We start from the raw sequence: 27034 nt of genomic DNA on the forward strand, positions 1-27034 counted from the left end.
AAGAATGGAAAAACAAAACAAAAAATTCAGATTAGCTCATAGAGCCATCTAAAGCTTGAATAAAATTCTGATATTGCAACATCAATAACTGACAAAATCACAAGAAACTATATACTTTCAAAATATTAAATGTTCCTATCAAAATTATCTTCACAAAATTACGAAATATGTGTTTCTTCTTAGAGGGAAAAAAGTCAACTACTTACCACTTCCCCTGCTCTTATTCATCCATCGTCTGCCATATAACATATGTACATCCTCAGATAGCACAGACACACACACACACACACACTCACCTATGTGTTAGAGTCTTTAAAAATTAGTTCTGTCTTTCAGATAGGATCAACATGGGAAAAAATACAAGCTGAAATAGTGATGCAAGCTGTAGCAATTGCTATGATGTTTTCCATAAAATACAAGCAAAGATGTGTATTCTGTGTTCTGTTCAGTTGGATTGCAACTTAATTGCTGAGAATTGTTAAAACAAAACATAGCTACAGTTGTCATTGTCTGGACAGATCTCTTGAGGACCCTGTGGACTTGATGGTGTCTCTGGATCTTGATCTGCTTTAGCATCTTCCTTTATTTCTGTAAAATCAAATGAAACACAAAATAATAGATTCAATGAACAGTATTGGCACAGTTGGTTACTCTCTTGGGAGAGGGAAGCTGTGCCACAAACCATGCACTCACATTTCAGCTGGATTAGATATTAGATACTAAAATGCCATGTCACAGAAATGGTGTTTCTATAACCTTGGATTTTTGTTTTGTTTTTCAAGTCAGAGTTCCTCTGTGTAGCCCTGGCTGTCCTGGAATTCACTTTGTAGACCAGGCTGGCCTCAAACTCAAAGAGATCCACCTGCTTCTGCCTCCTAAATGCTGGGATTAAAGGTGTGCGTCACTAACGCCTTTTATTTTTATTTTTTTTCACTAACGCCTTTTAAAAAGATTAATATTTACGTGTATTTGTGTATGCATTCACTTGTGTGCACCAGGTATGTGCAGGAACCCTTAGAGGTTAGAGAAAGGCATTAATTAGAACTCCTGGAACTAGTACTATAGGCAGTTATAAGCCACAGTGGGTGCAGGACACCAAACTTGAGTCTTCTGCAAGAACAGTACATGCACTTAACCACTAAGCCCTCCTCCTCCAGGCTGAGTTTGATTTGCTTGTTTGTTCTATTTTGTTTTTGAAGAGTCTCATTATGCATTTCCATTTGTATGGAGACTGACCTGCCTGCCTCTGCCTCCTCAGTGCTAGTATTAAAGGTATATGCCAGCACCCCCAGCTCAGGATTCTGTGTTTTAAAAGAAGTGTGTGTGTGTGTGTGTGTGTGTGTGTGTATGAGAGAGAGAGAGAGAGAGAGAGAGAGAGAACTAGGGAAATGACTGTGCCTAAGAGTACTTGCTACTCTTCCAGAGGACCAGAATTTGGTTTCAAACAAAAAACCAACCACCACAGTTACATACTGAATACTAGTTCAAAAAACAAAAAAGAACATTTTTTTTGCACATAATTAATTCTATTCCAGGTTTGTTTCTCTTACTATAGTTTCTCAAAATGGGTAAATAGAATTTTCAATTATTTAATTTTTTTTGGAAATGTGCCAACAGAATGTTGGTCCCTGAAAAATACATTTTACTTGAAAAGATCCAGAAATATTCATGGCTCCCAATGAGGTAACTGGCTACTGTCAAAGACAGCTTTAAATCACAAATTGAGGGACTTGTTGCTATACAGATACCCTACCTTGAGAGAAAGTCCAAGCACCCTCACTGTCCTGGTGGGCATTAGGGTCCTGTCCTTGGGACCCACCTGCTTCCTGACTTTGTTCCAGAAGGCAGGGGTTAGGCCCATCCTTGTTCTCATAGGTCTTGATAGAGAGGTCTTCAGGCCCAGGCATTTCATGGCAGGATTCAGGCAAATGGTTTTCAAGCCCAGGTGATGGTTGACATGTCTCAGGTGAGTATTCTCCAGGCCCAGGTGATGGTTGACAGGTCTCAGGCGAGCATTCTCTAGGCCCAAGTGATGGTTGGCATATCTCAGGTGAGTATTCTCCAGGCCCAGGTGAGTCTTGGGTTATTTTATGAGAGGAGACTGTAGGCTCAGTGAGTTTGTGGATCTTGTGAGACATAAATTCAGGTTCAACTGCTTCTTGGTGTGTTTTTGTAGAAATATCTTCAGACACAGTGCATTCTCGTGTTTCAGGAAAGCAGCCTTCAGTCACAGCCATTCTCTGATCTGCTTGGGAAATAGTTTTCTCTGGTGTAACTGATCTGGGGCATGTGTCAAGTGGATAGCCTTCAGGCACATCTGATTGGGGGAGTGCTTCAGGAGAGCATCCTTCTGGGCCAGCAGCATCTCCAGGTGTTGACCAAGGAACAACCGCCATCTCTTGGTGTATTTTAGGAGAGAGGACTTCAGGTCTGGCCACATCTTCGCACATTTCCAGAGGATGTTCTTCAAGCACAGCTGGTTGTTGGCACACTTCAGGAGAGAGCACTTCGGGCCCAGCCATATCTTGGGGTGCTTTGGAAGAATGGTTTAAGGGCATAGCTGTTTCCTGGCACATTCCAGAGGAAAGTGCCTCAGGTTCAGCCATATCTCTGCACATGTTAGAACAATGTTGAAGTACATCTATTTCTTGGCACATGTTAGGAGACAGGTCTTCAGGTTTGGCCCTAAGTTTGTGTGCTTGAGGATGGTTCTGTATTGCTACATCCTGGCACTGAATGCTTTCTTGGTGTGCTTCAGCACAGTGTTCTGCAGTCACAGCTTCTGGGGGGAAGGCCACCAATGGGAGGGTTTCACTCACAGGGTTGACAGGGCACTCGGTTTCTTCTACCAATACTTTCTGCATCCTTTGCTTTCCTGTTTGTGACTGAGGCTCTGTCTTCTCTGTGATGCTTAGTCTCTTTTGGCCTCTTGGATTTCTTTTTCCTGTTCTTTGGTACTTGCGTTTTTTCTGTTCTCTGCGGAGAGGCCAGAATTAATGTCAGCAACAGGGCTACAGGATCTAAATGAATGCTTCCAATACCCACCCCTGTCCTTGTGGCCTTGTTACATGACCTTAAACAAGCCCTTCCTCGCCCCATACCTCAATTTCCGAGTTTTCGAAATGAACAGCCCTAGGTGTTCAGTTTGCTAGGAACGTGCTCCTATAGACATTTTGGTTTTAAAGCTAAAGTGTGTGTGAAAGTGTGTGTGTGTAATGGAGTGAGGGGGAAGGGTGGGGAAGAAAGCGTGCTTGAGGGAGATAGTTTCAAGGGTACAGGGCTTAACTGAATTCTATTTATCTTCCGCACCCAGGTAAAAACATAGTGTGTGGTGCCATGAATTTGTGATCTCAGAGCTGGAGAGGCAGAGATCCCTGGACCTCTAGCTGAACCTAGTTGATAAACTCCAGGCCAGACTTGAGGTTGTCGTTTGGCTCTCTCTCTCTCTCTCTCTCTCTCTCTCTCTCTCTCACACACACACACACACACACACACACTTTTTAAAATAATAATAATAAATCTTTAAAATACAAAACAAAGCCAGTGACATGGCTCAGTGGGTAAAGGCACTTTCCACCAAGCCTGATACATCGCTGGTGGACATAAAGAACTACTGAAAGCTGTGCTGAGTCTCTAATAAACTCTCTCTCTCTAATAAACCATCACCATCATCATCAAGGCCAGAGAGATGTTCAGTGGTTAAGAGAGATGTAAAAATAATTTAAAATTTACTTTAAAGATGCAAACTATCTGAGCTGCCCAAAGTTTAGTCCATGCTTCCTCTTGACTAGGGCAAGTCATTCAACCTCTCCATTTCTTGGCTACCTTATAGGACAGATGAGATAAATTATACCTTCCAATTTTGTGTGGTGGCTGTAAGAACCATATACAACTTAGGTGACTGAATCACAAATAACAATAAAGTAGAACTATGGTATTACAATGGGAGCCATCTCTGTCTTGCCTGTGTTCCTGGTACTATTGTGATTTCCTTCTGTTACTTCAGGCTGTAAGATAGATGCTATTATCTCCATTGTGCAGAGGACAAAATTGAGGTGCCATGAGATGTGTCATAAATTGCCCAAGGTCAATGACTAGGAAGTTGGGGGCATTAGGCTAATAATTTTTGCTTATCAGCTAGGTCATCCCCTCAACCTGCCCTCTAATTTTAATATGCATGGATGCTTTGCCTGCATATACATCTATATCACATGGGTTCTGGGAGTACTCTTGACCATTGAGCCCCTTGTTTGTGTGTGTCAATATATGTTCTCACTAAGCCCTGTGAGGCCTACAACTCACAACTTCCAACCACCACTCTCCTGAGTGTTAGGATTAGTATGCACTGCCAAGTCAGGGCTTATGCACTTTTTTTAACACTAACAAAACCAATGAAGGGTAGCAGAAGCTACTCTGGACAGTCCAGCTTCAGTGCCTGGAGCCCACCTCAGGAGATGGTGAAAACCCAGAGAAAGAAGGAAGAAGAAGTTTCTTTTGTCATTATGACTGTTGTGACATTATGCGAATTAAGCTGCTGAAGACTAAAGACAAACAACAACAAAAAATAAAACACACAAGCACACCACCACCTGACTCATAGGACACTTGAGAAGATGGTGTGAGCCTGGGCATGGACATGCAAGATCCACACTCATCCCTCTCTCAGGTAAGGAACCTACCCAAGGAGCCATTGTGACGTCTGTTTCTCCTGCACTTCAGCTCTTCTCTTCCTGAGTTCGTCTCTGTTTCTCAAACTCCATGTTCCAATGACTTCTGCCGGGTAAAAAGGAAAGTTACTGGGGAGTGTGACCTCAGCAAGTATCCTACCACAGAAGTTTTATTTATAGGTTTTATTAGTTCATATGTATAGGTGTTTTGTCTGTGTACCACAGGTATGCCTGGTGCCTAAAGGGGACAGAAGAAGGATCAGATACCTAGGACCTGGAGTTAGAGATAGTAAGGAACAGCTATGTGGCTGTGTGGGTACAGGGGATTGAACCCAGGTCCTCTGGAAGATCAGCCAGTGCTCTTAACTGCTGAGCCGCCTCTCCAGCCTCCTACAGAATTTTAGACACCCATCCCCCATCCTGAGTTTTCCTCTTGATTTTTGAGGTCAAGGACCATGTCTTCCTTATTCTTGCACCTTCAGAGAATGTGAAAGACATTTTTTTTTTTTTGAGACAGCATCTCACACTGTAGCCCTGGCCTGGAACTTTCTGCGTAGATCAGGTTGGCCCAGACTCATAAAGATCCAACCTTTCTCTGCCCCTGAAGTTCTGTGATTAGAAATGTTTGCCACCACACTCAGTGGAGCAGACATTTAGTGAGCATTTGAGTGTGAAAAGCTCAGAGACCTGAGTAGACAGTATTTGTTCATAAGTGTGTTATTGACCTACTGACTTAATCAAAATAAACTTATATTTGAACAAGTAATAAAAGAAAAACTAGGTCATTTTCTGTCATCTTTGACATAATAACCTGTTTTCATTGCATTCCCTATTTCCATCCAGGCCATATATTATACAAAGTAGTTATGATAGCATAGCACGGTTTATCTTTTACTAACTTAACTTACATCAAAAATAGTTCCTTGACACATGGCATGGTACTTACACTAACTGATTCTCTAGCAGCTTATTTCACTCACAGGAAACACATAGCATGTCACCTTTTATTTTTTCCTTATATATCAAACTGTAATAATATCCAACTGATACCTGGGTGATGCTGACACATAGCTTGTCTTTAATCCCAGCACTCAAGAGACAAAGGCAGGCAGATCTCTGAGTTTGAGGTCAGCCTGGTCTACAAAATGAGTTCTGGACCAGCCAGCACTACACAGAGAAACACTGTCCTGAAAAACCAATAAATTACAATTCAACTGAAATAAGCATATTCACTCATATAGCTGTTTTTTGTTTTGCTTTGTTTTTTTGTTTGTTTGTTTTTGGTTTTGTTTTTTTATTTTTTCTTTTGGAGGGAGTAGTGGTAGACGGGGTATATCCTGTCTAAAGAGATGTGGTACATCCTTGGTTGTCCTTGAATTCCCTATTCTAAGCCTCCAGAATGCTCAACCACACCCTGCTGGAGTTATGCTTTTATTATTAGATTTTGCCCTCAGGACTGTGTTTCTTTAAATTATTTAGGATACTAAGGATACATGGCTCAGTAAGCAAAGCACTTGCCACAAAAATGTAAGCCCCACATGTGTGGCTTCAGTGGGTCTGGTGGTTGGCATGCAATCAATCCTAGTTTGCAGGGCCTGAGACTGGGATTCCCAAAGCAAACTGGCTAAGTAGACTAGTCAAATTGGCAAGCTCTGGATTCACGTTTGAGACTCTAACTCAATAAATAAGATAGAGAATGTTAAAGGAAAAAGACACCTGATATCAACCTCTGGCCTAAAAACACACAGAGATCCATATACATGCAAATATGCATCACACACACACAAAAAAAAAAAATTGCTAGAAAAACATTTTTAAGAAGTCTATTGCCACCTGAATTCAAGAAAAACTAGTAGATCTTTGAGACTGACCCTCTCAGCCTGTGGGGGTGTCTGACCTGCACTAGGAACTCCAAGAAAGGAAGTGCCCTTAGACCAAGGCACTTTTTGTTTTTAGGACAAGAGTTCTTTCTTTCTTTTTTTTCTTCCTTTCTTTTTTTATTTCTTTTTCTGGCAGTGCTAGGAATTGAACCTAGGGCCTCACATGCACTAAGCAAGCATTATGCTACTGAACTGCGTTCCCAACTCTTTTTTTTTTTTTTTTTTTCTTTCTTTCTTTTGAGACAGGGTTTCTCTGTGTAGCTTTGAAGCCTGTCCTGGAACTTGCTTTGTAGACCAGACTGGCCTCGAACCTCAAACTCACAGAGACCCACCTGTCTCTGTTTCCTGAGTGCTGGGATTAAAAGCATGCACAACCTCCCAGGAGCTCAGGAACTTGTGATAAGGAAAAATCATATGTTTACTAAAATCTAATTACATTTACATTTTCCTTCAAAGTGTGAATGTAAGTAAAAGGCACAATGGTTTTTAGCAGTGTGGTACTTTTATCATTCAAATGAATTACAGAATTTTTTCCTATATGACACTACAATTCTTGCATGAAGCTGCAGTGACTACTTGTGGATACGGATCTGTTGGATTTGATGCTATGTTTATTACATCCACTGCTGTATCACATGGCGTAATGTAGCTATAAATAAGCACATATATTGCTGTGTCACAACTTTAATGATGTTAATCACTATCTTAATACAATGATGACCTTTGTAATCACATGTATTTAATTGTTTTTAATTTCAAGGAAGGGTCTATAGATTATCAGAAGCTGAAAGTTTTCAGACTGTGCCCCCAGGGTATCTCAGAACATTTTGATAAATGCTGCTTTAGAACAGACCTTTAGAGCAATTAGGAAGCAAAAGAGTGAGCATTCAGAGGCATCAGGCCCTAATGGAACTTCTGCTGCCACATCCTTCCAGATGTCTCGCCAGCTTGCTCTGCCACAGAACAGAGGGGGGTCCTGGGTATTTTCACTATCTCTCACTTAAGAGATGTCTCACTAATGGTTTTGTCTACTGCTCCTTGTGCTTCTCTAGACCCCTAGGTTCTTAGCACCAAAATGCAGCTCAGCCTGTTACAGTCCATCTTGTAGCCCATTGTATCCACAGCCCGTGGATGTAGGCCATTGCCATTTTTTGTTGTTGTTTTTGTTTTTATCTGCCCCATCCCAATCAATAAAAGAGGAAAATAATGTGTCCCCAGAGCCACCCCCTCTGAAAGTTTGTCATTACCTGCAGTGCGCGCTCTCTGTGGATGAGTTTCAGGTGTCCGGAGAAGCTGCAGATGAGATCCGTCCTTTCCCACGTCCATCTTGCCACAATGTCTTCTTGGTATTCGCTCTGACTTCACAAGCACCCTAAAAGCTTTTTTAAAATGTCAAAACTAACATTTAAAAAAAAACCACTCAAATGTGCTTGTCACTTCCCGCCTAAAAGTTTTATCTGGTTAGACCACAGCTGTGGGCAAATTCCACTTTCTTTATCACACTGCACAGGTGTGAAGGGGGAAATGGCTGGTGCCGGTCCTGTCATCTTGCAAGCTTGATATTTATATAGGGAACCCCTCAGGCACAGTCTGGCTTATGCAGCCTCCTTCCTACCCAGCAGCCATGTGGTTCCTGTGCCAGCATGTCCCTGGATTCCTTTTTAAGGCACCAAGTGCCTGGGGACTGTGCACTCCAGGGGGATGGCTTTTTCATGAATGGAGATGGCTGAGTATAGAAAGAATTCTGGGTCTAGGTTCTGACCAACTCAGTGGCCCTGAGCAACCCACATCCCTTTCCTGTGACTGTATTTGCAAAAATGAGTAAATAGTCACTCTTGCCTGTTTCATACATTTCTTATGACAGTGAAGATTGTGGAGTTAGTTATTGATTAATCTTCCTGGGTGTGGCTCTTTTCACCATCAGTTGCAAGCCTTGCTGTGTATGTCCCTAGAATAGAGACAGTAACTAGCACACAGCACTAACTGGGCATTCAAAGCTAATCTCTACACTTGTGCTCACCCACTCAGAACGATTAGTGAAACCCGCTGTTAATCATCCACCCAGAGGAAGCTGGAAAACCTCTCTGAGTGAAAAAACACGGCATTATGCTCCAGAACGGCAAAGGAGCTGTTCTCCCTCCAATGGATCACCAGACTGATGAAGGAGCGTAGGCACGGGGACTGTGGCCCAAGCAAAGCGGGAGCACAGAGGCCAAGGTCGGGAGACACAGGACCCATTGTGTTCCGGAGCCAGGCTGTGAGGGAAAAGGTTTGCATTCCAGGGCCACCCTAGTTCAAGTTAGAGTGAGCCAGTGCAGACCTGGGACACGGAGACAAAAGCACCAGCCTTGTGGATTCTCCAGAATGGTAAAATCTCCTCAGCCATGTAGACATCTGCCGTATGCCTCGTTGACAAGTGCTACTTTTGGTATTTAATGTGCTGCACCTCAATGTTAGCTGTTTTACTACTAATAATATACAATAAATAATAAAAGTTTCGGCCCAGCATCATAGCACACACTGTCATCCTGGAACTTGGAAGGAGGAGGCAGGAGTTATCCTCAGCCACATATGGAGTTAGGGGCCATCCTGGGCTATATGACAGCCTCTCTCTCTGCCTCTCCTGCCATCTCTCTTTATGTACACATGTACATATATATCTCCTCTATATATTTGCATATAATAATGTACCTATAGAGGTGATAATCACGGATTGTGGTAGTGCACATCAGTTTCTCAGTGAAGTTTAAACTATAACTTGATCTGCCAAATGCGAGTTACTTTTTCTTGTTTGCTTTGAGACAGGGTCTCCTTAAACAGCCCAGGCAGACCTCAACTCACAATCCTGCGTCAGCTTCTTGAGTGCTATGATTGCATATGTGTGTCACCACGCTAGCTGAGGAATAAGTTTTTTAAAATACAGAAGAGCATTGAGAATGATATAGCAAACACCAGAGTCCCTGCCACTAAACTGTATCTTTGTACTGAACAAGCAAGACGTATCCTTCTTTCTATTTCTTAGTCCCTTGAGCTTCCATAAACCACTGAAAGCTCAGATAACTCTTGGTGGGGGTGAGGGGTGGTTAGTCAGAGGAGCCTCATAGAGTATAATAACAGGTATTTTCTGTAATTTACCTCTTAAACTTTTTGGATTTTTTCATGTATAGGATTAAAGGTCTCAATATAATTTTGAAAATTATGTTTTTATAATCTAGACCAGCATTTTAAATGCTGTGAGGTTTTTGTTTGAGACAGGGTCTCTCAGTATGGAACTCAGTATGTAGACCAGACTGGCCTATAACTCAGAGATCTGCCTGCCTCTGCCTCCAGACTGCTAGGATTAAAGATGTGTGCTACCACCACCTGGCCAAATGATTTAATTCTCAATATTTGGGTGATAGTTCAATACAACAGTGTTATAGAATCCTTCTAAGAACACCTTCAGAGAATGGCAGAGGTACTTACAAGTCAGATTTTCTCCAGAGATCTTGACATCCGTTCAGGAATGTAGCAGATTAGACAGGATGTCTACTCTGTGTTACCTTCTGAGAAAATTGTCAGACTACAGAAGTGGACAACATAGTCCTGAGCTCTGAGTACCCAAAGGGGACAGAGGACATGCTTTCATTTTTTCAAAGCAGGGTCTAATGTATCCCAGAATGAGTTTTGAACATCTGGTCCTTCTGCCTCCATCTCCCAAGTGCCAGAAGTACTGGAGTTACAGGTGAGCACCACCATGACCTTTTGGTGCTGAAATGGGACCCAGGACTTCATGAAGGCTAGGCAATTACTCTACCAACTGAACCGTATTGCCAGCCCCAGGACACACATCTTTATTGGAAGGAAATAGAACTTAGATCTTTTGTGCCCCATGACAACTCCCCAAGACCATTCTATCCCTCTGGCAGCATTTTCCTTGTATCTAGAAGGGGTGTGAAGAGAGACTCCAGAGGGTGGGGTCTCAAGTTAACAAATCGAGGGTGATGCTGGGTGGGGGAGATCAGTGGGGACACTTTGGAGGGAACTAGATTGGAAGGCAGGCAAGGTGTCTCTGGTGTGATAAGCAGTCAAGAGCGGGAATTTGGGACAGAAATAACCACACTGTTGTTTTGCAAGCCTAACTTGTGGTCCCTCTGTCTACAGACAAGTCTAGCTTTATTGCCAAAATGTGAGAGGCTGCATTCTACCTATAAGGCCAGATCACTTTAACAAAAGCTGCCTTATTATAGAGATATGTGTATATGTACATAAACCCTCCCTCTCGACCACAAACTCTTGGCAGGATGGGCAAGTACCAGTCCAGTCACCTGTTTGTCCCCATAGCATGAACTTGAAGGAGGCTCGGTCCCACCCATTCCTATAAGTGCCCACACTGCAGTGTGTGGGGACAGCTTCCTGGGATGAGGGGCTGTTTGACCGCTGTGACTTAAAACAGTACTATCAGCCATTCTAGAATTATTTCTGTTGTCATTCATCCAATGCCTACCTCTCAGGAAGCTGAGGTAGGAGAGTGGAAAGTATAAGGCCATCCTAGGCTACTAGTGAGACCTGTTTAAAATTTAAAAAAAAAAAAAAAAAAAAAAAAAAAAAGCTCCTGACATTATGTAGTTTTCACTTTGTTTTGTTTTGTTTGTTTATGGTTGATTTTTTTTGAGACAGGATTTCTCTGTTAACCCTGGCTGTCCTGGAACTGGCTCTATAGACAGGCTGGCCTCAAATTCACAAAGATCCGCCTGCCTCTGCCTCCCAAGTGCTGGGATTAAAGGCATGTGCCACCACCACCCAGCATAGTTTACAGTTTTTAAAAGACAGAGCTGTGCCCTTAATCCCAGCACTCAGGAGGCAGAGGCAGGCCAATCTTTGTAAATTTGAGGGCAGCCTGGTCTACAGAGCTAGTTCCAGAACAGTCAGGGCTAGAGGAACCCTGTCTTAGGGGGAAAAAAAAATGTGTGGGGGGGGGGCAGAAAGCAAGTACAGTGTATCCAATGGCAATGACAGCCAGGAATGCAGGAATGCAGGAATGCAGGAATATAAGTGAAGGTATGAGGATAAAGGGGCAGGGCCCAGCCTTGACTGCACAGCCAGACCGGCAGCCCTGAACTAGACCAGTGAGTCTTTGTGATGGACAGCTGCATGTAAAAATGTGTGGATACAGGGGTTTACTTCCTGACTCACTGTCACACTGCAGCTTCCATGATGAGATTTTCCCTTTCTTCCCCCCCCCCCCTTTTCTCTTAAATTTTATTTTGTTTTATTCTGGGAGAGAGGGAGATGGGTGGCATTGGGAGGCATGATGTATGTGAAAGACACAAAGAATAAATTTAAAATAAGTTTTAAAAAAGAATAAAGGAACAGACATTGGTGGCTGCTGATGGCTGCTGTCTTTAGGTAATGTGGGAGGCTGATGCTTGACTTGGGGAGAAAGGAGAGTCAGGTGATGACAGTTTAGAGGCCTCCCAGGAAGAGGGCCAGAGGAGAGGGAGGGACAAAGAGGTGGCTCAGTTGGGATCTAGTGGGCTGGACAGCCATGGATGATCTGAGCAGAGGACTAATACAACTTGGCTCCTGACTCTAAAGGATGGTTCTAGCTCCTGTGTGGGCTGAGAAGGGGAAGAAGGGAGGCAGTCAGAAGAGCATTTCGATGATCCACGTGAGAGATGATGCAGCTTGGTCTTCAACAGTGATGGTGAAGCAGAGGCCAGAAAATAACACGGTGGCTATGTTAACTTACAAATGGGATGTGGATTGAAAAAGCCAAAGACAAGGGTTTGGGTCTGGACAGCTGGGAAAGGAAGATGTGGGGAGGTGAGCAGTAGAGTTTGAATGTGCTGCTCCAGAGAATGAGAGCACGGGGCGGGGGGGGGGGGGGGGGGACAGCCAAGGGACAGGACAGAGAGCAGAAAAGCGGATGTGCAGGAAGCCAGACAGACCTGTTTAGTTAGGGAGGACCGATACCTCCCTTAAACTTAGTGCCAGATTTTGCAGGTGTGAAGTAAAGGAAGGCTTGGAGATTGCCCTAACAATTTCTTTCCTAACCATTCCAATCAGTTAATTACAGGCTATGGCACCCAGGGAGGTTAAATATAGATTTGGCTGTGGACATACAGGTTAGACCAGATAGGTACATAATTTGCTGAGGCCCAGGGCAAAAATGAAAGCCCAGGTCTCTTCCTTTGAACAGCATTAAGATTTTTCAAGATGGCAGAAACAGACAATTAGCCTAACACAGGGCCTCATTTAGCATTTCACTGGGTTCCTGCAGCGCCTTTACAACATAGCTCTTACTGTCCTCCTTCTCAAATCAAGAAACTCCATCAGGACACTGGTGTAATTAAAGTCACAGAGCTAGACTGTCAGTTTGAGCTTAGAAACTGGGCCTTCAGGCTCCAAGCCTGGCCCATCTTGAACTATATGAAGTTGGGTATCAAGAGAGGGGATGACTCTCCTGCCACCTGGAGCAGGTCTAGCTAAGAAGAGAGGTCTTGGATGTATGTGTCTTGCAGAGGCTCAGATGGACGAGAAATGTGGGGGGGGGGTGAGAACCCCCACTGGAGGCCTGCATGGAGACAATGAGATCACAGGGAAATAGCTTAGCCATGGAGCAGATATAATTCACTCAATAACAAAACTGATTAGGAAAGGATAGAAGCAAAGCTCCAGTGTGCAATCAGTTATCACTCGGTGCTTACACAGAAAAAGACAGTAGCATCACTTTAGGCTACACTGGGGGTCTTTGTTGATGTTGTTCTTAAAAAATCATTAATTAGAGGGGGGGAGGGAGGGAGCATGTGGACCTTGGTGCAGACTCCGTATAGAGTCTAGGGATTGCACTAAGAGTCAGGTCAAGCTTGGCAACAAATGCCTTTACCCACTGTGCCATCTCACCAGCCCTAGATTTAAATTTTCAATCCTCCCACCCCAGCCTCCCAAGTTTCTGGAATTACAGGCCTACGTCACTGACTGATAGAATTTTAGAGGCCTGGTGCTGTAGAGAGACCCCATGAGCAGCGTTTGTTGAAGTCACCAAATAGAGCAAAGAACATGGGCTAAGCCATTTCCTCAGAATAATTTGGATATAGTCATTTAATTCTCTCCACTCCACTCCTGTAAAACAGAAAAGCAAGGCAGATTCTGTGAGGATTCAGGAGGCCATGAGGGTTCTTAGGAAGCAAGCAGCTCTCTGTGGATGTGAGGCCCACACATCTGGGCCACACTGATTGCATGACAACAGAGCTCCAGTGAGGTGCCCGGGCCTGTTTCTAACACACTGGGGTAGGAGATTCAAGGGAGGAGCGTCACTGTGTAGCTTTGGCTGGCCTGGGACTCAGTAAGTAGACCAGGCTGGCCTCCAATTCACAGAAATCCACCTGCCTCTGTCTCACAAGTGCAGAGTCAAAGGTGTGCACCACCACCGCCTGACTGCACTTCTTTCTTGAAAAGATACTTTCTGAAGCTTCTAGTTGTCCTTCAGAGAATGCAAGGAGCTTTGTTGGCTCTTGTTTCCCTCTCAGTCTGTGGTCATGTGATAACGAGTGCTGTCTCTGTTGCCCTGCACGTATAGATAATGTATCCTGCAGCTGGAGGATGGCTCAAGCCTGGCTTCCATCTAGCCACCATTACCTTACAAGAATACATATATACTTTTAATATCAAATTTCTACTACATTGTATGTGTGTGTGTGTGTATGTTGAGTAATAATTTTGCTAAGCATTGGTGAGTGGACACTCACCCGGGCAAAACACATGTGCTTCTACCTTAAGCCACCATCTGACTTCTGTTTGTCCCTGAACGATGGAACTAAGTGCATCTCAGAGCCCTCTCCTCCCACACCACTTCACAGAGTGAGAAGTTTAGCTGAGAGACAGAGCACGTACCTAGCAAGGTGCTGAGCTCAGTACCCAGCCCTGCAGCACATGCATGAACGGCAAGACCTCCCCCTGCACCTGCAATCTAGCTTTTCCTCCCACTAAGACAAGAGCATCCTAACGGTGAAACCTCGTGGTCCCTGCTCAACTTCTGTTCTACTTGCTCTGCAGCTTGAGCACTTGTGTCTTCCTTGAAGCTACCCTGATAGAGTGTGGTTTCTCTGCAGTGTTCATCTCCACTCTCTCCTTTCTCCTCACAGGCTGCCCTTTCACTCCCAGAGATATGGATGGGATTGGCTAAGGGGGAGCCCCTGTTCCTCTCGACTTTATACTCTCATCTTAGCTGCGTCAACCATCTACTCTCAACTATTACAGCTATGTAGTGGTACCAACACAAACGAGTACAAAGATCCCATGGTTGAGTATTCCCTGACGATCATGGGAGGTCTCACGACGATGCTGGGGATACATTCGGCTGATGGAGTACTTGCCTAGCCTGCATGACCTCATGAGTTTGATCCTCACCATTGCATAAAACAAGTGTGATTTGACACACCTATAATCCCAGGATCAGGAAGTCCAGAAGTTGGAGGCTATCTTGGGCTACATAGTGTGAGTTCAAGGCCATCCTGGAGATTCTACTCCCACCAAAAAAAAAAAAAAAAAAGTAACAAGGGAACACAGAGGAGGAACATCTAAACACAATACCACAATAAAGGGAAGCAGTCCAAAACCCTTTTGGGGGGGGTGTTTGTTTGTTTTGTTTTCTCTGTGTAGCTTTGGAGCCTGCCCTGGCACTCGATCTGTAGACCAGGCTGGTCTCAAACTCACAGAGGTCCTCCTGCCTCTGCCTCCCGAGTGCTGGGATTAAAGGCATTTGACATCAACACCCAGCCCAAAAGCCTTCTTAAGAGGGGTGACCTTGATATTATTTGGGGGATGAACAAGAAATATATTTTTTTTGTGCTGGAGCATGAGCACAGGGCCTTGCATATACTAGGCAAGCACCCTACTACTGAGCTGTACCCCAGGTTCTTTTTTTTTCTATGACAAGTCTTTCTTTCTTTACTTGTTTGTTTGTTTAAGACGTTTTATTTTGAGACAGCTTTCTGACTAAATTGCCCAGATTTACTCTGTAGCCAAGTTGGTCTTGAATTGGCAATCCTCGTAATTCAGCCTCCAAACCAGCTAGGATCTGGGATGAGAGGCTATCACCAGGCCCAGAGTTTCCTCTTGCTCTTTCTCCTTCTCTTTCTATTCTTTATGCATGGTCTCACTATGTATAGCCTTCCTTGCCTTGCCTGGAACTCACTCTGTAGAGGAGGCTGGCTGCTGCCTCCAGCGTGCTGGGACTAAAGGTAGGTGTCACCATGCCTGGCAGTCCAGCTTTTTATACATTCCCATAAACTCCCCCCCCCAAGACCTGTCCTGGAACTCCCTCTGTAGCCAGGCTGGCCTCTAACTCACCGATATCTGCCCCCCTCTGCCTCTCCAGTGTTGGGATCAAAGGTGTGTGTCACCACACCTCCCCACAAACTCTGTCTTGCCAAGTGTCCCTCCTGTCATTCTGCTTTCTCCTCATACCACCTCTACCTTTCCCACCACTTCATTAGGAAGTATGAAGGGACACTCAGAAGAGGGTTATCCCCCCTCTATTTCTGCTTGCTCTCCCAGCCCACAATGCACACATACCTAGATTCCCCCTATTGCTGGCACTGAACCCACCATCACCCTGCTTAGAATGATACAAAGTCTCAGCATGACCTGGCATTGGTGGTGCATGCCTTTACTCCCAGCACTTGGGAGATAGAGGCAGGCAGTTCTCCATGAGTGTGAGGCCAGACTGGTCTACAAAGCGAGTTCCAGGACAGCCATGGCAATTACACAAAGAAACCCTATTTCACAAAACTAAAAACAACAACAAAAATAATAAAGTCTCAGCATGACTGTGGAAGAAAGACTAACCTTGGTCCAGCAGGTAATGTCAGCTTCCCAATGTTCTCTCCCATTCCAGTCAAACAGCACCAGACTTGCCCTCCCTGTTTCTGCTTGGATCTTTCCAGCACGCCCAGTACCTTTGGTTATCCAGTATTCTTCCCTGTGCCCAGCCATCCAGGCAGCCAGTGTCTCCATCACAAAGCCTTTGATGATGATGCTGAAGATGCTGACCATATGATGAGACACTCTGTGAGCTCATAATGGGTATCCAACTCTTACCTGAATGATTTCACTTAAATCTGCCAACAAATATTATTCCCATTCCATTGGTAGGAAACTACAGTTTAAAGAGTTTAAAAACATCCCAGATGTTTTTGAGGTTGAGACTCAACACTAAGACTGTCTGATTCTACAATTCCACTGCCTTTTCCTGTCTAGAATGAGCTCTCTTTTCAGAACCATGTTCTCACTTGTTAGCACATATTTTTATTTTTCATACGTAAATACATCTGCTATGCTATATTCATTCACCAAACATTGAATAAATTTTTGCTGTCATTTCTTTTGGGGGGGGGGAGTGATTTTGACACAGAGTTTCTTTGTGTAGCATTGGCTGTCCTGGAACTAGTTCTGTAGACCAGGCTGGCCTTCAGCTCCCAAAGATCTACCTACCTCTGACTCCTGAGTGCTGGGATTAAAGGTGTGTGCCACCACTGCTAGCCTGCTGTTATTTTGTTTGCTGGAGACCAGGCCTTTCCACACAGGTTTGTCTTGATTTCTCCATCCTCACACTCAGCATCGCAAGTGCTGAGAGTACATACCAGCATCACCATAACATGGCTGTATCATGATCCTTTTATATTGATGTCTCTATGTTCTGAGGCCAGAGATGGATAGCTAATGCTGCTACCCCAGAACTGAAAGGGTGAGGGCATTGCATTTGTAGTCTCTGATGACCATGGCCTTGGCCATCAGCTGGAACTGGAATGGTAACAGAGCTCTGTTTGGCATAATAGCATCTTATATTTATTTTCCTGACAGGGATACATTCTTCACTGTATTTCACAAAAATAATAGTAATAACTAATATACGTTAAGCCTTTGCTTACCATATCCTAGGTACTGCCCTACATACTTCACGTATGATAAAAAACTATTTATACCATTCTTCAAGGCTGGTACTATTGAGGTCTCCATTCTATAGAAGAAGCCACTGAAGTACAGACTAAACCCCTGCCCTAGGTCCCACCTCTTCACATCCCACTCATTGCTGTGGTAAAACATTCTGACCAAAATCAGCTTAGGGGAAGAAAGGGTTTATTTTAGCTTATGTTACAGTCTATCATTGAGTGAAGGGAGAGAACTTGGAGCCAGGCATAGTTCATACAGCCAAGGAAGTATAGCAAAACCATAGAGGAGTGGAGCTTTCCTCGATCATGAAAACTCATGCTTAACTAGCTTTCTTATACAGCCTAGGACCACCTCTCTAGGGAATGGTGCCACCCACAGTGGTCTGGGTCCTCCTATATCAATCAACAATCAAGGCAATCCTCCACAGACATACCCTTCTGGGCAGTTCCTCAAGTGGGCCCTCCTCCAGTGATGATTATGCCATGATGACAGTTAAAGCTAGCTAGGATAACATCCTCAGTGACAAAGACAGGCAGTTTGGACTGAGAGGCTGGCCCTGTCCTTAACTACCTTGCTCTCTGCCTCTCGAGCCTATTCCCCTGGTGTTCAATATGATAAAGTAGCAACATATTTTCCGTCCTAGCCTCCTTTTTTGCCTTTCCCTCCTTCATACTTGCCCTTTCTCCACTCATTTCTTGAATACTCTGTGCCCAGAGCTATGCTGGCTGCCGAGCACACAAAGGTGATCCCTGACAAAAACAACACACACAAAAAAAAAAACCCTGAAGATAGAAAAGTAAGAGAAGAGGACACCTTGAATCCCAGCACTCAGGAAGCGGAGGCAGGTGAGACTGAGTTCAAGACCAACCTGGTCTACAGAGCAAGTTCCAGGACAGCCAGAGTTCACAGGGATTTGGGGATGTGGGGGTGGGGTGAGGGGGTGGGGAAGTGATCGAAACTAAGGGAAGGGCTGTGATGTGGCTTAATGGTAGAGGTCATGCTTAGAATGTGCAAGGGCTTGTATTCAAGCCCCAGAACGATCAGGACCAAACAAAACCTTAAGGCAAAAAGATGAGTGTAGGGGCTGGAGAGAGGGCTCAGTAGTTAAAAACTCCTGTTGCAAGCTGGGCTGCACAGGCTTTTAGGCCCAAAACAGAAACAGAGACAGAGACAGGCAAATCTCTGAGTTTGAAGCCAGCCTGGTCAACAATGGGAATACCAGGACAGTCAGAGATGTTATACAGAGAAATCCTGTCTCAAAAAAAAAAAAAAAAAAACAAAAAAAAAAAAAAAACAAAAGCAAAATCACAAAAGAGCACTTGTTGCTCTTGCAGAGGGCCAGCACTCTCATGATGGCTCACAATCATCCACAACTCCAGCTCCAGGGGATCTAATGTCCTCTTCTGATCTCTGTGGGCAAACACGTACTAAACATACATACATACATACATGCATACATGGAGACAGAATACTCATACACATAAAATAAAATGAATAAATCTTTAAAATGTCTAAAAGGAGGTGAACATGATCTTGGTGAAGTACTGGAACGCAACAGTGATTAGAGGACACTCGCAAGCAGGAGCCAGGTCTCAAATCATCCAAATCAGAAAATCAGATTCTTCAACATGCTGAGTCAGCCACTTCCAGTCTCCGGGTTCCAACTCCCCGCTGTGGCCATTAGGGCACAAACCTTTGAGGGCTCTTATGAGGGTTAAGAATGGCGATTTATCAACAGCTTCCAATACAGTGCCTGGCACAAAGGCGACCTCACTGTGTGTGTGTGTGGTTCATGCTCTCAGTAGCATTAAATGATCTAGAGGCACCAAATCTGAAAGCTAAGGAGCACTTCCCTGCCTGTCATAGACAAGGACATGAGGTCCAGAGAGAGACCAGTGTCTTGTAGGCTTGGTGGCAGATGAAACTGTCTGGCATTCTGAGTTCCCTAATGGCAGTCTCTCCACCTTGTTCCCTGGCCTGATGAAGCTGCTGCACAATTTTTGGGTTGTTAATATTCTGTCTTCATTTCTCTTATGTTATTACTTAATATTTATCCTTGAATAAACTCATTCCCCTTAAGTGTGTAAAATGGAATTTTTATGTCACTGTTGTGAGTAGGAAGCCATGAACATCACCTGTGAAACCACAGGTTTGACAAATTACATTTCTTCTAAAATGCATTTAAATAATAAATAAAAGCTTTCTCATCTACTACACAGTGAATTTGAATGAAACTTTATCTCAAAAATCAAAAAAAGCTGGGCATAGTGGTGTGCATATTTAGTCCCAGCACTCAAGAGACAGAGGCAAGCAAGTCTCTCTGAGTTGGAGGCTAGCTGGGTCTGCACAGTGAGTTCCTGGACAGCCAGAGCTACAAAAATCAAGAGACAACTAGATGAGGTGGTATATGACTTTAACCCTAGTAACTGGGAGATATACTGGGAGTTGGTGGCCAGCTTGGTCCACACAGCAAGTTCCAGGCTGACTAGGAATCTACAGTGAGACCTTGTCTCAAAAAATAAAATAAGTAAATCACTTATTATTATGATTTATTATTATTATTAATTTATAAATTTTATTTATTTATTTACTTGGTGATTTTTGACACAGGGTTTCTCTGTGTAACACAGTCTCAGCTGTCCTGAAATTCATTTTGTAGACCAGGCTGGCCTCGAACTCACAGAGATCCACCTGCCTCTGCCTAGCTAAATAAACAACTTCAAAGGAATATTAAATTTATTTTCTTGAGTATTTTCTTACTCGTGTGGCCTGCTCCTCACTTGCAGTGTATTTTTATCTGTATTATCACTTTGCTTTTGAATAATATTTCTTTGCTACTTTGCAAAATAAATAAAGTTTAAAAAAAAAAAAGCACAACAGCAGCCAAGCGTTGGTGGTACACGCCTTTAATCCCAGCACTCAGGAGCTAGTTTAGTTCCTGGACAGGCTCTAAAGCAACACAGAGAAACCCTGTTTCAAAACAAACAAAAATACAACAGCAAACAAATAAAGAGGGCTGTGAATGTAGTTCAATGGTTGAGTGTTTGCTTGGCATGTATGAAGCCCTAAGTTCAAGTCACATCACTGCAAGAAATACATAATTTTTTTAAAATGTGTTTGTGAGTTTGTTTTTTAATGAGGGAGGTTCTCCTCTGCCTCAAGACCTTCCCACTTTAGCATCCCACATGCTGGGATTATAGCCATACCCACCATTCCCAGCTGTCACAGGACTTGGAAACCAAGTCCAACTCTGTTCTGAAACTAAAGAAACTGCCTCTTAGGGAGGGCCTAGTCCCTACTCCAAATGACTTGACAGATTTTGTTGATCCCTCCTGGAAGGCATCACCCTTCCTGTGGAGTTGGGGGGCTGGAGGGGTGGAGGGGAGGAGCCATGGGAGGGAGAGAGAGGGAACTGGGATCGATATGTAAACTAAGAAAAAAAAATTTTTAAAAAAATTGAGAAATAAAAAAAAAAAGAAAGATACTGCCTGTTGTTGGGACTGCTTTATGCTTCATAGAATGAGAGTGAAGGATTGAACTCACTCCCTGGACAATCACCTACCACTGTTATCCAATCAGCTGCTCTCTGAGGTCCATAGTTGGATGCTCGATTGTCCAAGTCTAGCTGCTTTTTTTTTTTTTTTTTTTCACCCATTGTATTTTAGCTTCCCTTCATAGAATATGTACTAGAACCTAACCTGATGTTTATCCCCATTTGTATGGAAATTTCAACACTCTGCTTCTAGCAGATTCTGTCCCCTGGAGCTGGAGTTTAGAGCTGTAATTACCCACAACAGACTCGGACTCAAAGGAGACATTCCAAGCCTGGTGGCTGCAGGAGGATCTCGGGAATGAATATCTATACACTCAGTATAGTCTCTGTTGAACCAATCAGGCTACTGGTGCCTCTGGTGGACGTGGATAGTAATTGTGATTCTGACGGGTTTGTTGGGCCCTGAGCTCTGGTGCTTTCCTTGGAGGGAACCAGTCTGCTCCCTAATCCTCTGATATTCTATTTCCTCTTCTCTTGAGTCCTCCTCTGGGTGACTTGAGCACTGAGAGTGTTTGCATACCAAACACTTAGCTAATTGACAGTCTATTGCATTCTGTTCAACAAATGTTAGGGCTTTTCCTTCAGGCTATTGTTATTATTTTTAGCCAGGTGGAGATGGGGTGGAGGGTGGGGGAGACACACGCTCCTAAGCAACTGTAAGCACTTTTAACAGAGGATGTTCAGGATCTGGTTGGCTCTGATCTGGTTTTAGCTGCAGGAATCCTGGGAACGTTCCAGGTGAGGCTGTACTTCTCTGTGTTCTGAACTGTTGACCTTTGTTGTAGTCACTCTTTCTCATTCTGGAAAGTCCAGAGTGGGACTGAGGATGTAGCTCAGTGGAAGAGTGCTTACCTATCATGTATAAATGCCTGGAGCCACATTAATGGGTGCTGGTGGGGTAGCACTTTAGAGCACCCAAGATGGAAGAGGAAGGTCAGGAATTCAAGGTATCCTTGTCTACATATCAAGTTCTGATGACATGAGACCCTGACTCAAAAAGTAAAAAATAAAAATAGAGAGGCCAGCCTTGTCCAGCCTTGCTAGACTTCTGTGCAGGGAGTTACAGAGCAAAGACTCACACTCCATGGGAAGTAGAGGGGTAACAGACCTACACAGACTTAAGGAAGGCCCACGTCAGCTCAGCAAGAAGTCACACACACACACACACACACACACGCACGCACGCACGCACGCACGCACGCACGCGCGCACGCACGCGCGCACGCACGCGCGCGCGCGCGGTTTCTCTGTGTAGCCCTGGCTGTCCTGGAACTCACTCTGTATACCAGGCTGGCTCAAGTTCACAGAGATCCTCTTGCCTCTGCCTTCCAAATGCTGGGATTAAAGGTGTGAGCCACTGCAGCTGCCATCCTGCTGACTTTGAACTTCTTATGCTCCAGTCTAAGCCTCCCAAATGCTATGAGTATAAACAAGTGTGTGCCACCATGCCCAGGGTCAACGTCTTAAATAACTTGAATCATCTAGCTAATGCAGACTGCCTTTCCAGGTCACCTTGTATGTATTCTGATATAGCAGAACTCTGTTCTTTGCAGATATGATAGTTCATGCCTGTAATCCAGTTCAAGGGAAACTGAAGCAAATAGATTATTGAGTTCCAGGCCAACCTGGACTACATAATGAATTCTGAGACAGCCTGGTCTACACAGTAAATTTCAGTGCAGCCTGAACTATTACAGGGTGAAGCCTGCATCTAGAGGAAAGACAAACACCACCCTTGTTAGATGGGCATGGTGGTGCACGTCTATAGTCTCAGCACTCAGTCCTCAGGAGGTGGAGGCAAAAAGATCAAGAGTCCAAAGTCACATTTGGCTTCATTGTGAGTTCAAGACCAGCTTGGGTTACATGAGACCCACCTCAAAAGACAAGGATTGAGGGTTGAAGGGATGTCTCAAAGAGTAAGAGTAGTTCTTGCTCATCCAGAGGATCCAGAGGATCCACCCTGCATCCCTATGAGGTGGCTTGCAATACACCCATAGGCACCTACAAAGGGAGCACAAATTCACACATTAAAAGTAAACAAGAAAAAACAAGAGTTGGGAGTTCAGTTGATGGAGAGCTTGCCTAGCACGCACAAGGTCTTGAGTTTGACTCCCAGCACTAAATGAACCCTGGTGTGGTGGTGCACTTAGGAGGTGGAGGCAAGATGGTCAAAAGTTCCAGGTCATCTTCTCCTACACAGCACATTCAAGACCAACAGGGCATTATGAGTACCTGCCTCAAACCCCAAAACAACCCTCTTCCCAAGCTAGAAGTAATGGAATAACCTGAATCCAAGTACTGAGAGGCTGAGGCAGGAGGATTGGCATGAATCAAGATTTTTGTCTCAAAAACAAAAGACCACCTCTTGGGCTGGGCTGTAGCTCTGTGGTTACAAGGCATGCCTACCATGCCTAAAGCTGTAGATTCAATGGCTAGTCCTGCCAGGAAAACAGAAAACAGCAAAAACCTAATTACTTCCTTTTCCTACTCCCCAAGATGGCATCCTAAAGGATGTAGTCATCTCTAGGGGATGGAGTGAAGAATAAAACCTTCCTAATTAGTTTGAATTCTCGGTAGGAGTTAAATTAAAATCTCAACCATGTATGCTGACACTTCTGTCTCTGGCCCCGGGAGGAAACTCCTTTGGCTGTAAACCCTGGTCATCACAAGTAGAGGAAGAAAAGATGTGGTCAGGTAATAGGCCATGTTTCAGAGGGCCAAAGTGGGAAGAATCTGCTGACAAGTGGGTGGCTGAAACACAGAATAGTGTTCCCCCGTGATAAGCCATGCAGACACAATACTTTTTACTGGAAACTCCCTTAGAAGCCCATCATTTCTAGAATGAGATGAAGTTAAGATGTAGTATGTATTAAATTCAGGAAGTGTATAATCCCATCTACTTAGGAGGTTAGGATTTGAGCATCCAGAGTTCAAAACAGCCTGAACAATATAGTGAGATGCCATCTCAAGATAAAGCAAGACACTGAGAGAAATATTTTACGTCATCTAACCAAATTTTCCATGGGGTGACTATAGTCACTCTGCACACTCAGTTTATTCGAAAGGAGTCTTATTATTTTAAGCAGGGTTGTTTGTTTTTTGTTTTTGTCTTTTTTTTTTTTTCAAGAAAAGCCTCACCAGGTGGTAGTGGCACACACCTTTCATCCCAGCGCTTGGAAGGCAGAGGCAGGAGGATCTCTGTGACTTCAAGGCCAGCCTGGTCTACAGAGTGAGTTGTGGGACAGCCAGGGCTGTTATACAGAAACCCTGTCTCAAAACAAAACAAAACAAAACAAAACAAACAAACATAAAAAATACTTGTCCCATACCCTCTCTCCCTCATCCATCCCTCCATCCCCAAATAAAGAAAAAGCAATGCAGAACCCCATATATTATGGCTCTGATTATTGCCTCATGGCCTGCATGAGTGACTTCAATTCAACAGGCCTTTGCTTTTAATGTGCATGGCTACATGTCAGTCAATCACTTTCTATTTTAGGGTTGTTAGTGGTGTCTTTGTAATAGTCCCAAAGTTGAGTGGATTGCTTCACACCTTTAATCACAGTGCTTGGGAGGCAAAGGCAGAAGCAGATGGATCTCTGTGAGTTCAAGGTCAGCCTGGTCTATATATTGAGTTTCAGGATAGCCAGGACTACACAGAGAAACCCTGTCTTTAATAATAATATTAACAACAGCAGCAATCACAAACCTCCCTCAGCTGCCTCTCAGGGTAGACCATTGACTAAAGGAAATGATGTTTGTTTCTCAAGATACAGTTTCGCTGTGTAACCTTGGCTGTCCTTGAACTTGCTCTGTAGAGCAGGCTGGCCATGAACTCACCGAGAGCCACTTGCCGGCATTAGCCACCACAGCCTGGCTGGAAGTGTCTTGGTAACCATTAAAGTGTAGGTGCATTTAGAAGAGAGCACTGGACCAGGTGTGGTGGCTCATAACTGGAATCCTAATTCTTGGGAGCTGAGGCAGGAGGATCATGAGTTTGAGGTGGGTCTGACTGCATAGCTAGATGTATCCACATCAAAAGCCATGTTGCTAACTGCTCTCTCATTCTCTAGCCAGGGACACTCTTACTATATACAACAACCCTCTCTTCTGCCGGCACCAATTTCCCCACAGAGTTAGCCACAAATGGCTTCCTACGAGAGAGAGCATCCTTTAAGGAGTCCAGTGTTTGATGAAAAACAAGGAAGGGGCTTGTGCTGGGCAGCACGTCCGCCGGGGTCACAGCCAGACAGAGAGGCTTTCAGCAGGCCAGCTGCAGACCTCTCACTTTGCCCACACCCTCAGGCTCCAGGCCATTGGCCTCTCAGCCCACGGGTGAGCTCTCAAGATAGTGACGGTGCTGAGGGGCACGGGAGACCCTTGCAATCTTCTGGACCTCAGCAGCAGCTCAGATTGGTGGAGATAGATGCTGGCTAGTCGGCCTGGCATACAGTGAGTACTGGTTATGAGTAAAGACCTGTGCTCTCACTTAGGGTGAAAGATGAGTCTCACAGTTGCCGGCTTGGGAGACCTCACAGTTTACTGAGAGAAACAGACCCATGAGCGTCAGGCACAGGGAGTGTGATGGCCAGCGCCTTCAGTTCTGGGCATAACTCAGGGAGCTGCCTGAAAGCTCAGAGAAGATTTTGCAAAAGATATTTAATAAGGGGGGGGTGTAGAAATTCACTGAGGAAGCTTAGATTGGTGGTGCCTGTCTGTGTCTGTAATATACACTTAGGACACTTAGGAGTCAGAGGCAGGAGTATCAAGTTCAAGGTTAGCTTGAGGTGCTTATTGAAAAAAAAAAAAGAATGAAAGGAAGGAAGGAAGAAAGGGAGGGAGGGACATTGGAAAGAAGGAGAGGCAGTTGGAGAGAAGGAAAAGGGGGGAAAGAGTCAACTTGCCTTGAGGTGGATTTAAGGTGGAGGGACTTAGTGGCTTCTCTACTCTGAGGCTAGAGAAAAACCTAGGACAGAAGGGGCACTTTGGGGCCCCAGGAACCTTTGTCACATCCTGAAGGGTCAGGGAAGAAAATGAGGTGGGCAGGTACATGACTCTCAGAGCTTTGAGCACTCCTGGGCGGAAGAGGGGAGATGAGGAGGGAGCTGCTGGCAGTACTGCAAGAAGGGACATATTCTAGAAAGACTTGGAAAGATGACAGCTAGATCTTGCTAGAAATTCTGTGAACTTTGGGGACAGGAAATTAAAAAAAAGAGAAGGCAGACTGCAGTCTCAGTGGGAGTCTACAGGTAAGACAACAAGGTGTCTTGTCACACAAATCAGACCTGGGTTACAGTTTCTCCACTGCCTGGCTTATGTAACAGCTGCAGCCAGTAGGCCAAAGGCTTTGGTATAAAGCTGTTCTTGCAGCTATGGAGTAGTGGACTCAGCAGATCCAGCTGGCTCAGTCAGTATTCCCTCCCATCCCAGCTCCTGACTTGGCTGCAAGTCCAGGTGCTCCGTCAAGGAAGGTAAACCGGGAGTGATGTTATGTTAGTGGAAATGGCTTGGGGAGGCTGAGGCAGAAGGATTAGCAAGCCTTTCAAAAACAGGACACCCTCCTCAGCCATGGCTGGAGGAGTCTTAAGGAGATTAGTAAATCCTAAATGCCATCACTAAGAACCATGTCCCCCAGAATGCCTGCTCCTTAGCACACCATAAAGGATAGACAATTTGCCGGGCAGTGGAGCACACCCCTTTAATCCCAGCACTTGGGAGGCAGAGGCAGGTGGGTATCTATTTGTTTGAGGCCAGCCTGATCTACAGAGTGCCAAAGCTACACAGAGAAAGCCTGTCTTGGAGGAAAAAAAAAAAAAAAAAAGGACATTTCAGCTGGGTCTGGAAGAAAGCAAGGGAAAATTGCTACCCTTAAATGAAGTTCTGGGCTAACTCGGCAAGTAAAGGCACTTGTGGACAAGCCTGAAGACCTGAGTTTGAGTCCCGAGAGAGACTCACAAGATAGAAGGAGAAAGCTGACCTGAAAGTTTTCCTCTGACCTC

The 27034-nt window shown here is 44.5% G+C and overlaps 1 protein-coding gene across 1 annotated transcript; it reads right to left on the reverse strand.

Annotated features, from left to right (window-relative positions):
- Positions 1–370: 370 nt before the first annotated feature.
- Positions 371–16547, reverse strand: Hemgn (hemogen). The gene is made up of 5 exons (XM_051187738.1): positions 16379–16547; positions 7795–7926; positions 4680–4773; positions 1820–2976; positions 371–588 (listed from the first exon to the last, which is right to left on the reverse strand). Exons 2-5 carry the CDS (start codon positions 7871–7873, stop codon positions 479–481), a joined length of 1440 nt encoding a protein of 479 aa, XP_051043695.1. The 5' UTR covers positions 7874–7926; positions 16379–16547; the 3' UTR covers positions 371–478.
- Positions 16548–27034: the final 10487 nt, after the last annotated feature.

The sequence above is a fragment of the Phodopus roborovskii genome, unplaced genomic scaffold (genome assembly GCF_943737965.1).
Source record: "Phodopus roborovskii unplaced genomic scaffold, PHOROB, whole genome shotgun sequence".
Taxonomy (NCBI): domain Eukaryota; kingdom Metazoa; phylum Chordata; class Mammalia; order Rodentia; family Cricetidae; genus Phodopus; species Phodopus roborovskii.

Bases quoted from the DNA above. Each gene is read 5' to 3' on its own strand.
- Hemgn (XM_051187738.1), bottom strand. From the start codon at position 7,873: ATGGACGTGGGAAAGGACGGATCTCATCTGCAGCTTCTCCGGACACCT. The intron at 2,977-4,679 runs GTAGGTTCCTTA...GCCTCTCCGCAG, and splicing joins ACGTCACAATGGCTCCTTGG to AGAACAGAAAAAACGCAAGT. The intron at 589-1,819 runs GTGGGTCCCAAG...TTGATTTTACAG, and splicing joins GGAACAAAGTCAGGAAGCAG to AAATAAAGGAAGATGCTAAA.